Source organism: Dendropsophus ebraccatus, chromosome 1, assembly GCF_027789765.1.
Source record: "Dendropsophus ebraccatus isolate aDenEbr1 chromosome 1, aDenEbr1.pat, whole genome shotgun sequence".
Classification (NCBI taxonomy): Eukaryota; Metazoa; Chordata; class Amphibia; order Anura; family Hylidae; genus Dendropsophus; species Dendropsophus ebraccatus.
Window position 1 is genome coordinate 83286083 of NC_091454.1, and position 17069 is coordinate 83303151.

At 41.6% G+C, this 17069-nt stretch overlaps 1 protein-coding gene across 3 annotated transcripts in view; it reads right to left on the reverse strand.

The window, feature by feature from the left end:
* The window catches only part of CEP290 (centrosomal protein 290), a 175895-nt gene that overhangs the window by 150523 nt on the left and 8303 nt on the right, over positions 1-17069 (reverse strand). For all 3 annotated transcript variants that reach the window (XM_069974121.1, XM_069974113.1, XM_069974129.1), the window contains exons 2-5: positions 10395-10505; positions 10163-10240; positions 6631-6700; positions 2137-2183 (exon numbers count right to left, since the gene is read on the reverse strand). In XM_069974121.1, the coding sequence (XP_069830222.1) occupies positions 2137-2183; positions 6631-6700; positions 10163-10240; positions 10395-10496 (297 nt within the window). In that variant the 5' untranslated portion in view covers positions 10497-10505. The remainder of the gene's footprint in view (positions 1-2136; positions 2184-6630; positions 6701-10162; positions 10241-10394; positions 10506-17069) is intronic.

Sequence of the window (17069 nt, forward strand, 5' to 3'; positions counted from 1 at the left end):
AAATGGACGTGGCGACTTGTGATTTCAGTAACAAATGTCTTTGCTGAGCATTATACACAATCTGAGCCTTATTCTAAATCAAAAGAAAGTGTTTTTTTATTCTATGTTCATAAACATTGTAGGCTTAAACTACTTTAAGAAAACGAGAATGGGGGTAAGTTGCAATACCAGACAAAGTTTACAGACATGAGTGGTGCTATTTGTGGAAGTATGCACACAGTTTCTCTACTGCTCCCTAACCGTTCCATGTACAATGGAATGTGACTAGTTGTTAGGCTCTGTTCACTTGGCGCCAAGGTTTCTGATATTATGGGATCTATAATGGTTATTTGATTTGTAATGGATACTAATGGATTACATTAACAATAAACCAGTTCCTTTTTTTATTTTTTTCTTAGCCAGGCAGAGTAGCACAGCCGAATGAAATGAGAACCAGAACTAGAGCTTCCATTTCTTTCTTAAACCTCTGTCTTCTATCACTATTCAAGAAAATCCACTGTAGGAGCCCTAGTTGTTCTGCCAGCAGAGTGCAAGGAGCTACCTCCACTGGTCTGTATTCTTTCTATAAATCAGCACACGCAGGCTGTCGTAGAGAATAAATAAAGGTTTAAATGGATTGGCATTATCTTCTGTGCTGAAACATTTGCAACAACATAAGCAATGAACGTAAACTTTTGGCATCATAGAAAACCACAATCTTGTTCAGGCTTTGAAAGATTAATAATGCCACAAACTTTGTCAGTAAAGGGAACTTCTGTCACCATACTGTAGAAACATCCAATGGCATTTATAGAGATTCTAAGAATGCTTACCATGGGATAAATAATGTGAAGTTTAGGGTGAGGGGGCAGATGATAAATGAAAAGACATCAATGATACAAGTTACAGATGTTCAGATTACAGTTTTAATTGAACATCTCTTCAATAAGGATTCATGGTGTAGATTTATAACAAGTACCAGAGATACACAGGGGCCTTAAAACAATACAGCCATTTTTATGCAGATTTCTGCTATAGTAACTAATGGGGAGATTTATCAACAGGAGATTTTTCTAGATGTGGTCTATTTCTGCATTGGCAAGAATAGACTGGTATATTTAGGCCATGTTCACACTGCGTATATTTCAGTCAGTATATTTCAGTCAGTATTGCAACCAAAACCAGGAGTGGATTAAAAACACAGAAAGGATCCGTTCACACAATGTTGAAATTGAGTGGATGGCCGCCATATAACAGTAAATAACGGCCATTATTTCAATATAACAGCCGTTGTTTTAAAATAACAGCAAATATTTGCCATTAAATGGCGGCCATCCACTCAATTTCAACATTGTGTGAACAGATCCTTTCTGTGTTTTTAATCCACTCCTGGTTTTGGTTGCAATACTGACTGAAATATACAGAGCATCAAAACTGGTGCTCCTGGACTGGGCGGTAGCAGGCTAGTATCATTAGGCTGGGGAGGGCCAAAATAAACGGCCCTTCACACTCTGGTACTGCTACGCTGCGTCTGTTTGGTTTTTAACCTGGCTAGTTACGGAAAGGTGGGGGGATCTAATGCATGTTTCTTTTAAATAAATAATTTTAAAAAAATAAACGTGTAGGATCCCTCCCCTTTCCATAATCAGGCGGGTTAAAAACCAAACAGCAGCAGCCTAGTAATACCAGCGTGGGAAGGGCCATTTATTTTGGTCCTCCCCAGCCTAATAATACTAGCCTACAAAAATTTCAAATCTGACCTTTCAGTTTAATTCACATAAAGTCCATGAGCATGCTGGAGAGCTGGAGTAAATTGTCATAAATGAGTCACAGAGGCAGAGTCCCATCTGCCCGCCCTCTCTCCCCTTCTGATGTGAGATGTGCAGGGTCCAGATGCAAATAATTTATGCAGCAAAAAAAGTGGTTGCACATAAATTATCAGCAAAAATGCCCTCTTTACATGATGGTAAATGTCCCGCTATGTCTGATTTGTTTGGTAAAGTTCATTTTAATTTTTTGGATGTTGTAAGTCTTAGAAGTGTAGCAGCAAATTGTCCACCTTTCACGTACAGTAACAGCAATTATTAGATAAAGTAACAGGAACTAAATTTCCTTTTAAAATTGTCTGTGAAATACACAATTACAATTATTTCTTACCTCAATTTCATTTTCCAGCTGTTTAATTTTATTTCTTAATTGGTTTTCTATAAAATAAAATAATATATATTAGGGTCTAGTAAAGACATGAGTATTCTACATATTGCACTATAGTTAAATGTGACTGGGCAAAATTACTCCAAGACTTTATTTTGGGAGAGATGCAGTACAGCGTATATTACATACACCGCATGTTACCTGACGGTCTGGAGCCCTCTTAAAGTGTATCTATGATTTCATAGTGACATCTCAGATGTTTGTATCTGTGGTGGTCATGTGCACCTTTATCTCTTTTCTAAACTGATATAACAAGCAGTCTACGGAATTGTAATATAAGTCTATGGGACTTTTGGCATTTCCGCACACAGGAAGTCCCATAGGCTTCTATTATAATCATGCACTGCTCACTGAAGCTGTTTGATTAAAGATGAAGGAGCACAGCTTGCTTCTGCCCCTTCATACTAGAGATTAGCAGGAGTCTGAGCACCCATCTCCTCACAGACACAAACTTATAACATGGGTGATAGCGACATTTCAGAAGTTTGTTGAAATTACAGGTACACGTTAAGGTTTAACTTTTCAACCATAAAATGCAATTAATACTACTTTCTAAAAAATACATTGGTTTGGTCTTTTACATCTTAAACACTGCAAACCTGCAGAGACATGATATGTCTTGCAAAGGAAGGTTTGCTACACTTGTATTTAATTATATTCCTAAGTGATATTTATTCAATACAAGATATGTACTGAGTGTGTGTGTATGTGTATGTATATATATATATATATACACACACACACACACACAGTGTGGGCATGCGCGTGTTTGAGAGAGGGGAACCAGATTGTGAGGCCTACCCTATGCCATCTCTGTACAACTCTGTTGGTGCTACAGGAAATAATGCTATCAGAGCAGAAGAGAGCTCTGTGCTGTCACTGCACTTTGTATCTGAGAACTGTATAAACTGGTTACAATTTCTACAAACCCCCCAGCTGTGAGATGTATTAGGTCTGTCCTTTGTCACACTAAACAAGACTGTTCATATATATTATTGGAAACAGAGATCTTGAAATTGCTGGTAATGTAACCAGTTAATGACTTTGTACTATGTAATGGTTGAGCTTTACCCAAACCAGAATAGTCCAGTCGTACACTCTTTTTTAAATGTAACTTTTATTAAAGCTTTCAAGAAAACTATAAGGATTTCCATAAATTGCAACCTGATTGCTGTACAATGCTTCTAATTCAGTCACTATAATGAATGCTTCGATTTTCCGTATTTTCATGTTGGTGTTCATAAGACCTAGTTTCTCAACTATGAAACATATGGTATTGTTGCAGGCTAGCTAAACTGCATTCAGACATTAAACACTATAAAGGGTGGGTTCACACGTACCAGAATCGCAGCGGATTTCACACTGCAAGTTCTGCAGCAATGGCTGCATGCAACTCTCCAGGAGCAACCACTGGTGCTTGATAATGATATTGGATCACTTATGAACATGACAGCTCATAGCAGGGCTATGGAGTCGGAGATAGTTTTGGCTAAAGTCGGACTCTGAAAAAATGTACAGACTCTGACTCCAGCTTTTAACCCTTAGAGGACAGAGCCAATTTGCATTTTTGGACTTCTGTTTTCTTCCTCCTTGTGCTTAAAAGGCCATAGCACTTGCATTTATTCACCTAGAGACCCACATGAGCCCTTATTTTTTGCGCCACTAATTTTACTTTGCAATGAAAGGCTGAATTTTTTCATAAAGTACACTGCGAAACCAGAAAAAAATTCAATGTGTGGTGAAATAAAAAAAAAAAAGGCATTTTATTTATTTGTTGGGCCGTTCACCCTAGGGTAAAACTGACTTGTTGTATATGTTCCTTAACTCGTTACGATTATAACCATATGTAACATGTATAACTTTCATATTATGTGATGGCTTATAAAAAAATTCAAACCATTGTTAACAAATATATGTTCCTTAAAATCAATCTATTCCTAAGCTTATAGCGCTTTTATCCTTTGGTCTATGGGGCTGTGTGAGGTGTCATTTTTTGCGCCATGATGTGTACTTTCTATCGGTACCTTGATTGCACATGTGACTTTTTGATCACTTTTTATTACAATTTTTCTGGATTTGATACAACCAAAAATGCACAATTTTGCACTTTGGGATTTTTTTGTGCTTATGCCGTTTACCGTGCGAGATCAGGTATGTGAATTTTTTTTTATTTTGGGCGATTACGCACGAGGCGATACCAAACATGTTTATTTTAATTCATAACATGGGAAAAGGGGGGTGATTCAAACTTTTATTAGGGGAGGGGGCTTTTTCTTAATAATAACACTTTATTTTTATTTTTTACACATATACTAGAAGCCCCCCTGGGGTTAGGGTTATTCCCCCTGGGGTTAGGGTGATTTCCCCTGGGGTTAGGGTGATTTCCCCTGAGGGACTTCTAGTACATGCACACTGATCTCTCACTGATCTACTGCATAGATCAATGACATAGGCACTGGATTGCTTTCAGCTGCTGCAGACTCCGAGACTATGTTGCGGGGGAGCGATCCACCCCACTAGACACCAGGGAATAGGCTCCAGTCAGTTTTCAGATGCAGCTGTCAACTTTCACAGCTGCATTTGAAAACTTGAATAGCGGGCACAGCGATCGGACCGTGCCCGCTTATAGCCCGGCGAGCGGCCCTGCTTTGAAGTTACCTAGGCAACCTTGGGACGTACAGGTACGCCCAGGGTCGCCTAGGGGTTAAAAAAATATTTCAAAATGTAATAAATGAATTTTCATATAAATTTTATAAATGTTCCTCATTAATATTTTACGTTCTATCACTCTAAGGAGCTTATTTATAACAACCAGAAAATGCTTTCTTCGGAATAAAGCACTGGCCCCATTAGATAGGGATGGTCAGGGAAAGGTTGGAGATCACTATTTGGCAGTTTGTTTCTGAACTGGAAGAGTCCATTGTGTGTGGGAAGATCTGTGCTGGTCTCATCCTGGATGCTAGATGGTTGTATATGAGCAGCAGTGTAATACGAATATATTCTGTGTAATATAGAGGAGGAGGAGGAGAAGCCATAAGTAGTGTAACCTCTTTCCTCAGTGTGGTGTTTTCTCCTGTCACGGCCCCACTCAGAAATGTCCAATCAGTGAGTGAGGCGGGACACAGCTGCAGTCACTGACTGGCTGAGTGGTAGTTACTGTGGGGCAGCGACGATTCAAGAGTGCGAACACTGACAGAGAGCTGATAAATCTGGGCCTATAGCTGACCTCTATATCACTATGTCTGACCCCTCTATATCACAGGTATCTGGCATTGTTAGCAGTCTTTCTTTGTGTATAGGGAATATTTAGTTAGAAACATAGAAGATTGTCAGCAGAAGAGACCACCTGCTTCATCTAGTCTAGTTCTGTGTTATATGTGGGATATGGAGGCTGGAGACTGGCTGCATCCACTGCACACACACAAAGGAGAATCTGCTTTATATATTTTCCTTATTCCCTAAGAAGTCGCATCAGGATCATGTAGGGCATTAGGAAGAAGCTGTTTAGCCAGATCTTCTTTTCTACTTTACACTAGTGTGATAAATAACTTCCCTGGTGTCTGACTGGCCATTTATAAAGCAGCTGGGGTTGGAGTTGGGGTTGGTCCCTGATAAAATTCAGGAGATGGAGCTGAGGAAGGTGAGTACATGTTTTTTCTATTTTACAGGAACCTAAGCTAAAATCTTGATCAAAAATTCCCTCCAAATTTTCCAAAATTATCCCAAGCTGCCTTGTAAATATAACTTGTCACAACAGCTGTTTCATTACCTACTGTATAACTATGATAAAACACACTTAAATGGAATGTGTCATCAGAATATTACTGATGGTCTATTGCCTTACTATTGGGGATGAGCGAACCTCAATCAAATTCAGGTTTGTCCAAACCCGAATATGCTCGAAGTTCGCTCATCTCTACTATCTATATTGTAAAATATTCATGAAATCTTGCAGTTTAATTTTGCAGACTTCATGTTCTGTCTGTGATAAGGAGACTGCTGAAAAAAGATGTTTAAAGAATTAAAGCAAAAGGTTACACCAGTATATAGATGCAACAATAAATGCTCAGCCTCCCCTGTAGAATGACCTTTGCACAGGTCACATGTGCAGAGGTTATGCTTACAAACCTGCCTCATACAAAGAATATGTTCTGGAGATTTTCAATGTGCCTATCTATGTCCATGGGGTTTGCTGTAAAGCATGTAAAAACATTTTGTTAAAAAATGCCCAGGCAAGATTGCAGTCCCCATAATAATGTAATAAAATAAAATAAATAAATAAATAAATAAATAAATAAATAAATAAGACGACAAATCTGAAAAATAGAAACATATTAGGGAAGAAGAACACTTCAGTATCTGGTTAATTAGTATAACAAATAATAAGTAACTAAAAATGTAGGCAACACATTTGCTTTAATTTTCATGACTATTTACCAGTCTTGACTTGTTCTTCAGCAGTTTTACCAGCTTCTTCTAATACAAACTCAACCTCCTGAGATTTTATCTATTACAAATAAAAAACAAAAGACAAATTAAGTGTCTGCAGTTGTGGGGGGGGGGGGGGAGACACATACATCTGCCAAACATCTAGAAAGTTTTGGTCTTGTGATGGTCTAGGTATTCAGACTCCCACAAACAATAGAACTAGCAAGGAGAAGCACAAGGTTGTGCGCTTAAAGGAGAACTCCAGGTAGAGGTAAAAAAAATTAATCCGCTGCAGAAGCAAACAGCAATGCTTATTCCAGTTTTGAAACTACCAAAAATCTATTTTATTTATTTTTATTTTATTTTTTATTTTATTTTTTTCCTCTCCCTGTAACACAAATATTGGAATAAAGTAAAGAACTTTTTAAATTTAATTATTATTTTTTTCTTTTTATCCCTACGCACATTTTATGATCAAGCATCTTTTATCCTTGAAGTTAAACCCCACAATAAGGACTTTATTTGATATTAAAGGACAAGTGCCATTAAAAACTTTTTCCCATTAATTGAAGCACATTACAAAAGTTATATAACTCTATAATATGCTTCAATCACCTATCTGCCTCCCTTCCCTGTCTTTCCCCCCCCCCCCGACCCCCCACCAGGAAGTGTCCTAACTCACACAGACCTAATTACTGTCATCACAGTCACCAGGCAGCTCCTTCTTGTGAGGATGAGTCATCAGCAGGAGGGCTGCTCTAGGTCCTGTTACAGCAGCCCCCCCTCCCCAGCACAAGTGATGGCTTGCAGTTGTTCAGCCAATGGGAGCTGAGCAGGCTGAGTCACCTGACAAGGCAGGGGAGGGGGGGGGCTGCTGTAACAGGAGAAGGAGCTGAGAGAAGAGCTTGGTGACGGTGACGACAGTAATTAGGTCTGTGTGAGTTAGGACACTTCCTGGTGGGGGGTGGAGGGGGGAAAAGACAGGGAAGGGAGACAGAGAGGTGATTGAAGCACATTACAGAGTTATATAACTTTGTAATGTGCTTCAATTACTGGGAAAGTTTTTCATGGCACTTGTCCTTTAACTTACATGCAGCTGCTTCTGTCACTCCTTGCTTCTCAGGTATAGTGAGGGGCTGGTTAGAGGTGGTGAATCACTCAGAGGACTGGGGGATCCAGCCAAGCCTCCTGTGACATCATGCCCTTCCCCTGTCTGTCCTGTCTGTATCATCAGCCTGTGCTCAGCAAACACACACAATGTGAGACAGAGGCATGAAATCTTTGTCTCCTAAGGGGGGGGAAGAGCAGTGCGAGCAGGAGACAATGTGAATTGGCAAAAAAGGCCATTTTTCTTCACTACTTAGATGTCAATCAGCTACCAATGTGGCAGAACCGCACAGATATTGTAATACTTTATATAGACACATCTATATAACTTTTAATGTACTTTTAATAGAAAACAAGTTTTCCTTATCTGGAGTCCCCCTTTTAGGACAGAGTGCACACAGTGCTGGTTCTAGCAACTAGTAGTGATCTCAACAACCAGACTTCAACTGATCAAAAGTTTTGACATTTCTATAGAACATCTCAACAGTATTTTAAAGGGGTTGGCCACTGTATAGTAAAATTGCTCAGTGTACAGTATTAGTAAGTGTACTCAATATATACACTGACAGCAGCTTCCTGTGTACCTCATAGAGCTAATATCAGACTCCCCTCCTCCAGGCTGGGCTGCCCTGCTCTGTGGTGTTTTGGTCCATAAGATTGCTTACATGGAGGAGCATGTGACCAGGCCCCGCCCCCCAGTGTCCACCACTGAGCCTGTATATGTCTATGGAGAACACAGCGGACAGGGCATGGTCACATGCTCCTCCATGTCAGCCATTTTGTGGACAGAAACACCACAGGGTAGGGCACCACAGCCTGGTGAAGGGGAGTCTGATTTTAGCTCTATGAGGTAAACAGGGAGCTGCTGTCAGTATATACATTGAGCACACTTACTAATACTTTGTACTGACCTATTTTACTACAAAGTGGCCAACCCCTTTAAAGCTTCAACAACCTTTCCTGATTACTAGAACATTGATTTACACAGCAATGCAATTTATACTGCTGCAATATTTTTCTTTGATGTAACCAGCAAGAAGGATTTATCATGTTGCCATTTTAAAGATATTAGTTTGTTTATATTCATATTCTGCAAACCACACACACCTAGTGGTGCTCTCAACTAAGAAGTGGATACTATTGTATACAGTGTATACATTTTCTGCAATTCTTCATGCAGCAGCTGCACTAATCTTACTGACCGCTTTGTACAACGCATTGGTCTGATGTTCAGGTCAGGTTTTGTCACTAAGCATTGCCTAGAGTAGAAACAATTGTAGCCACTTCTAAACTGAAACGGGGACTAGGTGTGTATAGGTCTGCAAACAAGAGTGCACTCATTCACTAACAGCAAACAAATAGCTACAGGAGTTACACAAAAATCATAGCTTGCTGGGCTATGCCGTTTGCGCAACTCCCATGTTACTTGACATCAATGTCAATGCCTGAAAGAGGATTTCTGTAGTGTGGTTTGCTGAGAGAGGAAGGAACAGTCGGGAGGGAGTTGTCCAAGTAGACAGACTTGTGGGGTCAGAGAGATGGGAATTCCCATGATATAAGTGAGAAAACAGATTACTTGAGCCCAACAACCCTGGGCATAAGGACATTGCCATATCAAAAGAAGGAAGGTAGCCTAGAGAGTTTCACATTTAGGGAAAATATTCTGGTAACATGGGCGGAATTTGACCAAGTGGTCAGATAGGCCTGCTGAATAATGTACAACTGAAAGGATCTCTCATGGTATTGTGAGGCAATTTTCCAAGGCACAGATAGAATGTATTTCTAGTCAACCTCATCAATGGCACCTACAATTGGTTCCCATTTGTCCTTTCTTGGTGAAGCTAAAGAAACATGATGACAGGAAATGTAGCTATTAAAAAACGATGATGTAACAACTTTTGAAACAATCTTTGATTGATATATTCAGTGATTGACTGATTGAGTAGGTACAAAGAAGTAAGGATATTCCAAGTGCTGAGGCCCAGTTTTATTTGATGAAGGTGAAGGTACTGATATAGCATGTTATTTGGCAACTTAAAAGGTACCAATCATTTCGCTTGCACAGCACGATACCTTCTGCAAACTCCAGCGGGTACACAATCCTCTCCTAAAGAGCTAATGGAAGCATCATAGACTGCATTGTAAGTGTATTGCAATGCAGTCCATGGCACTTCCGGCAGGTCTGTACAATGATCGCCTTAGGAGCGGACTGCTGGGATTTGGAGAAGGTGTGATGATAGGTACCTTTTTAACTGCTAGAAGGTAGCTATTTGACTCAAATAAAACATTCTCTAATTCATCAGGGCCTAGTGGGTGACATGAGCATCATTCTAATAAGAAGAACCAAGCCAGACACTGACATAGACAAACACTCCCATCCTTGTGGTCCACAGGATAGGTGAAAAGTTATAATCTATAATCAGTGTTGTCATACCTTCAATAAAGACTGTGTGATTCGGAAAAGCTGGATTAAATTTTCATTGGTTTCACCTTTTAAATCACTGCTGTTCACCTACAATGATACAAAACAAATAAACAGTATTTATAGGGAATGTGACTGAACAATTAAAATAAGGAAATGAGCAGAATTGTAAAGGCCTGGAGAGAAATATGAAGGTACATTTCCCTTGGTATATGAAACTGGGAGCTGAAAAGAAAGCACTTACCTGTGACAATGTCTTCAACATCTTCTCAGCAACCCTTTCTTGATTAGGAAGCACATCTGGATCAACCTTCATCAGCTTTCCCCAGTCTAAAGTTGGCGCCATCTTGAAAGTCTAGTATCCATGAAAGACAAGAGGTTATATTTTACAACTTAAATGCAAAGAAAAGGCAGTGACCATTCCACTAGCAACTCCATTCCACTACTGGTTTAGCTTTAACTGCATCACAAAACCTGAATGTGTAAACGCAGTCTCACAACAGAAATGAAGAGAAAAATGGGGGAAGCAGTGATTTGCAGAGTTTATCTTTTTAGGACTTATTTAAGATTTAGGCCAGTTTTACACTTACTGTATTGCAGCGGATTTCAGCATCTGCCGGGCTAACAAGCAAATATAGAGCATTGCAATAGATTTTGCAGCATGAAATCCACTGCGATGTGGTATGTGTAAATCTAACCTCAGGGTAGCTTCACACACAACGTATCGCAGCGGATGTTCTGCTGCGGATCCGCAGCAGATTTGATCTAAGTAACTGAACACAGTATCAAATCTGCTGCGGATCCGGTGTGTGTGAAGGCACCCTCAAAGGGAATCTGTCAGCTCCTGGGTCCTACCTAATGGTACTTTTACACGGTGCGATAATTCACCCGATCGCACGATTAACGATTTTGAATGAACAATGTTTTTTTATAACGATCAGCGTTTAGACGGAACGATACATCGTACGGAAAATTCGCTATGTGATCGTTTTGCGATCGTTTAAGCCTATCTCACACATAGGTGAAATCGTTGAAAGACTGTTTACACTGAACGATCTGCGAATTTTTTGCGAACGATCAACGATGATTTGTGAACATGTTGAAAGATCAAAATGAACGATTTTGTGCTCGTCGTTTGATCATTCGCTGCGTTTACACCTACAATTATCGTTCAAATTCGACCGTTATCGTGCAAAAACGAACGATCTATCGTTCCGTGTAAAAGGACCATAAGGTGCTGACATTGTGCTGTAGCCCTAGTGAGCATGGTGCCTTTTTGGTAATTTTCTGTGCAGTGGATTATGCACAATCTCACGTCTCCTACTGTAGTGTAAGCTGCCACACTCTCACACACCTTTCCCCTCCTTCCTCTTCTTCATGAATAATCAATGCTGCCCGGCCTCCTGCTCGCTCAGCTGTCAGCCACTGTCTCTGATTGCAGATCAGTCCTTTGTAGGCAGTTTATGTCTAAAGGAATCATACAAATATAGTTGAATCTTAGCCCAAATGAGCAGTTCATTCTCTGGTTCAAATCCCCTGATGGAAATGAAATAGAGGTCTTTATTTTTTTATTTTTCTCATTATTGTATTATTTATAAGGCTATGTTCACACACACTGTATTTCGGTCAGTATTTTGCAACCAAAACCATAAGCGGATTGAAAACACAGAAAGGATATAGAAACACTGTTGAAAGTTAGTGGATGAGTGTCATTTAATGGCAAATATCGGCCGTTGTTTTAAAACAGTAATTATTTGTCATTAAATGGCGGCCATCCACTCAATTTCAACAGTGTTTGAACAAATGCAAAACAGGAGTCCGTGGAGCCTCGGTTGCGAGTCTCAAAACACGGGATAGCCAGATATCTCTAGCCTGTTGCCACGGGGTGCCTCCATGATAGGCTATCCCGTGTTTTGAGACTCGCAACCGAGGCTCCACGGACTCCTGTTTTGCATATTTAAATTTTTGGGGGCATCAGTGGAGACTCTTGATTGAGTACTTCATTGGAATTTTTGTTCACTGTTCTCCTTGAGTTCAGTGATAACTGTGTTTTGTTGAGTGTTTGAACATAGCCTCTCTGTGTTTTCAATCCAGTTCTGGTTTTGGTTGCAAAATACTGACAAAAATACTCAGCAAAAATACTATGTGTAGACCTATATTTAATTTCCATCAGGGGATTTGAACCAGAGACCAAACTGCTGACAGGCCTCTAGACAGGTGAGTACCCCTAGACCACAACTCCAACACAGTTTCTTTCAGACATAACCTGCCTACAGAGAACTAATCTGCAATCAGAGACACTGGCTGACAGCTGAGAGAGCAGGAGGCCAGGCAGCATTGATTATTCATGAAGAAGAGGGAGGAAAAAGTAGTGGTGAGCTGGCCAGGGCAGCACAAGCAACTCCTCTTTGACACCTCAGTACAGTAGGAGACCAGAGATTGGTAATTTTCTGTGCAGTGGATTATGCACAAACGCACCATGCTGACTAGAGGACTGCCAGCACCTTAGGTAGGGCCCAGGAGCTGAAAGATTCCCTTTAAGGGTAGCTTCACACGTCCCGACTCGCAGCGTTAATAACGCTGCCAGTCGGCTAGGTCCTAGCAGATCACTTTCACTACATACACACAGCGGTCTGAACGGTCTGAACGCGGCAAAGGGGGTCGGCATGAGGGACAGCAGGAGCGGGTCGGCCGGCCTCCCGCCCGAAGATTACATCACTGTCAGAAGATGGCGGATGGGTTCGACACGTATCAGGTATGTATAATGCACTACACTTCCGGGTCCACGGGCGGGGGTCGGGGAACACGGGGAAGGGGGCCATTCACATGCATAACATACGTTACAAAGTTGTATAACTTTGTAATATGCACAAGCCAAAAAGACAGAAATGGCTGCACATCGCACCCATGGCTGACACGAAAGCTTGTTCAGCTACATTTAAAACCAACATCAGAAGTTAGTATATAATTTGGCCAAACCATATTGCCTCATGTACCACGTGCAGGTCTTCTGATACACATGAGTCCCTAACCAAACCTCATCACTGTGCCGGTCAGCGACCACAATCCCCGCAAAACGTGCGCAAGCAGAGAAGAGGGGCCACGGAATGGCCCTGCAACCCCACTGTCACAGGACCAGACCCAAAAGGGCACCCCAAACCCCGCAGGCGCCACCGGCGGAAAAAGTGGACGCCAAGCAACACAAGTGTGAACAAGCTCTTACCTCTCTCCATTCCTCTGCAGGTAGAATGGGAGAATACTAGGAGATCCTCCCCTTATGTACACAGGTGCACGTGGTACATGAGGCAATATGGTTTGGCCAAATTATATACTAACTTCTGATGTTGGTTTTAAATGTAGCTGAACAAGCTTTCGTGTCAGCCATGGGTGCGATGTGCAACCATTTCTGTCTTTTTGGCTTGTGCATATTTTATGTATTCTGTCCCTTTTTTCATTGTGGCTAGCACTCGTGCTGTGTAAGACCCATGTGATCCAAATTAGCAGGAAGCACCTGTGTACATAAGGGGAGGATCTCCTAGTATTCTCCCATTCTACCTGCAGAGGAATGGAGAGAGGTAAGAGCTTGTTCACACTTGTGTTGCTTGGCGTCCACTTTTTCCGCCGGTGGCGCCTGCGGGGTTTGGGGTGCCCTTTTGGGTCTGGTCCTGTGACAATGGGGTTGCAGGGCCATTCCGTGGCCCCTCTTCTCTGCCTGCGCACGTTTTGCGGGGATTGTGGTCGCTGACCGGCACAGTGATGAGGTTTGGTTAGGGACTCATGTGTATCAGAAGACCTGCACGTGGTACATGAGGCAATATGGTTTGGCCAAATTATATACTAACTTCTGATGTTGGTTTTAAATGTAGCTGAACAAGCTTTCGTGTCAGCCATGGGTGCGATGTGCAGCCATTTCTGTCTTTTTGGCTTGTGTATAACTTTGTAATGTGTGTTATTTTGTGAATAATTTCTTAGCGCTGCACTATCCCTTTAATTGTAAACCACAACTGAACTGGAGACTTGAGTTGTGTTGTCTCTGGAAGAAAGTGGCCATGTTTTTGTAATGCTGGATAACCCTTTAAAGGAAACCTGTCACAAGAAAATTGCAGTCTAATCTGCAGGCAGAATGATACAAAGCAGGGGGAACAAAGTAGATTGATATATATAGATGTGTGGTAAAAATTCCAGTATGGCTTGTCATTTATTTATTTAAATCTCTCTGGCATACTGTATGTAGTCAAGTGGGCACTGCTGCCCTGTAATGTAAAGCTATTTATGTATGCACATACTATGAATCAGTGATCAGGACCACCCACTCTACTACTCTGCCCGGAATAACAACAAGGTGGTCAAAAACTTTTCCCACAAACCCATTTAGCAATTTGTTCAGCTCTAGAACATGCTGTGTGCAGACTGGAACACACATTTTCAATCTGACAAGTTCCTTTTAGGGTATATTCACACGAACGGGCTCGCAGCGAGATTCTCGCTGCGAGCCCGGCAGGTCCTGGCAGTTCCCACACACTATATACTCGCTGCGGTCTAAACGACCGCAGCGAGTATGTAATTCTGCCGCCCTTAACCCCTTCTGCTCCCGCCCGGCTCCCCCGCTGTAAGCATACTTTACCTGTCCTTGCTGCACGGGGTCCCGGCGTCCTGCTCTCCCGTCCGGCCAATTAGTGTGTTGCCCAGCCGCAGCCACTGATTGGCCGGGCGGGAGAGGTATAATTACATACGTATATAGTGTGTGGGAACTGCCAGGACCTGCCGGGCTCGAGAATCTCGCTGCGAGCCCGTTCTTGTGAATATACCCTTATAGAGATTATCAAGAGAACAAGGCAAAACCAACAGCACCAAGAGTCCCAATGTAGCAGATAGGTAGCGGATCCATGTGGAGGAGTTAATTGGTAGATGAGAAATTCAACAGCATCCAAGTGTAGTAGTTCTTCAAATCTTTATTGTGAGATGAAGAGTACAATACAACGTTTCGACTTCACAATCAGCCTTTATAAAGTATAAAATAACACCACACAAGTGCAGGTATAAATGTGCAAAAGCCAAGCGCCCTACGAATCAGAGTGAGGTGAGCGGACCCCTGAGTCAGGGTACAGGAATGGGGAATAACTACAAATCTGGGTCTGGATGCCAACTACAACAGAAACACCAGTAATCATGGAGTATATATTAACACCATAAAATGTTACGATGTCAGGAAGAATTGTGACGTCACAGAATGTTGTGTTTTCACAACATTCATTTAATGCTCTGATCTGCACGGAATGTTACAATGTTAAGTGACATTCAAATGTTATGGATATTATAATGTGATATATTGTGACATAATGGTACACCATCATGTTGTGGGGCAATGTAACGTCATGAAATGTTATGATAGCATTGGGGACAGAAAGGGACACAGAATGTTTTGGTCTTTGTGTCAAGTGTGTTATCAAGGAAAGCTGTGATATTGTGCGCTGTAATGAAAAAACATTGTGACGATGTGGGACATTGTAACATCACAGAATATGATGGCCTGGGGCATTCTTCTTTTACAGAAGGTTGTGAGGATTTGCGGCATTGCTATTTCACAGAATGTCACGGGGCATTGTATCATTACACAATATTCTGATGATGCAGATCATTTTGATTTCAGGAAATGATGTGATGGAGCATTCTGATGCCCTGAGACACTGAGATGTAATGAAATGTGATGTCATAGGGCATTTTTACATGATGGAAAGTTATGATATTGTGTGGCATTGTGTATAACATATGTTGTGAGGCACTCTAATATTATGTAGCATTGTGACATCAGGAATGTTGCAATATTGTGGGGCACTATGAAGTCCCAGAATGCTGTGATATGGTCGGGCACTGTAATGTTTCCACATTGTGGGCCACTGTGATGTTGCATCGTGGATCCCTGTAATGTCACAGAGGTTGTGAGATCACTGCCACAACTCCCTGTGACCTCATGGAATGTTGTGAAGCCATAGGGCCAAGTAACATAATGGAATGTTGTGAGGTTGTGGGGCATTGTACTGTCCTAAAATTCTGTGATGTTTACGGGTATTATAATGTCAAGGAATGTTGTGATGTCATCCAGCAGTCAGCTTAGAAAATTATATTATGGGGCATTGTGACATTACAAAATGTGATGTCATGGGGCCCCATGACTTCACAGAATGTTGGGATGTCGTGGAGCATTGTGTGATGTCTCTGAATACTGTGTTCTCGTGAAATATAAAGATGTAGGGGAATGTGGCATCATGAGTGGTTGTGAAGTCATGTGGCACTGTAATGTCATAGAATGCTGTTATGTTATGGGGTACTGAGATGTAATGCTGCAGGAAAGTATGATGTAACAGACCATTGGGATTCCTTGGAATGTTGTTATGTTACAGGAGATTGTGAGGTCTTGAGGAATTGGGACATCACATTTTGTGATGTTTGGGATCATTGTGATTTTGTGAGGCACTGTGTGATGTCATGTGATGCTGCGAGGCGCTGTGTCATGTCATGTGATGCTGCGAGGCGCTGTGTCATGTCATGTGATGTGATGCTGTGAGGCACTGTGTCATGTCATGTGATGTGATGCTGTGAGGCACTGTGTCATGTCATGTGATGTGATGCTGTGAGGCACTGTGTCATGTCATGTGATGTGATGCTGTGAGGCACTGTGTCATGTCATGTGATGCTGTGAGGCACTGTGTCATGTCATGTGATGCTGTGAGGCACTGTGTCATGTCATGTGATGCTGTGAGGCACTGTGTCATGTCATGTGATGTGATGCTGTGAGGCACTGTGTCATGTCATGTGATGTGATGCTGTGAGGCACTGTGTCATGTCATGTGATGTGATGCTGTGAGGCACTGTGTCATGTCATGTGATGCTGTGAGGCACTGTGTCATGTCATGTGATG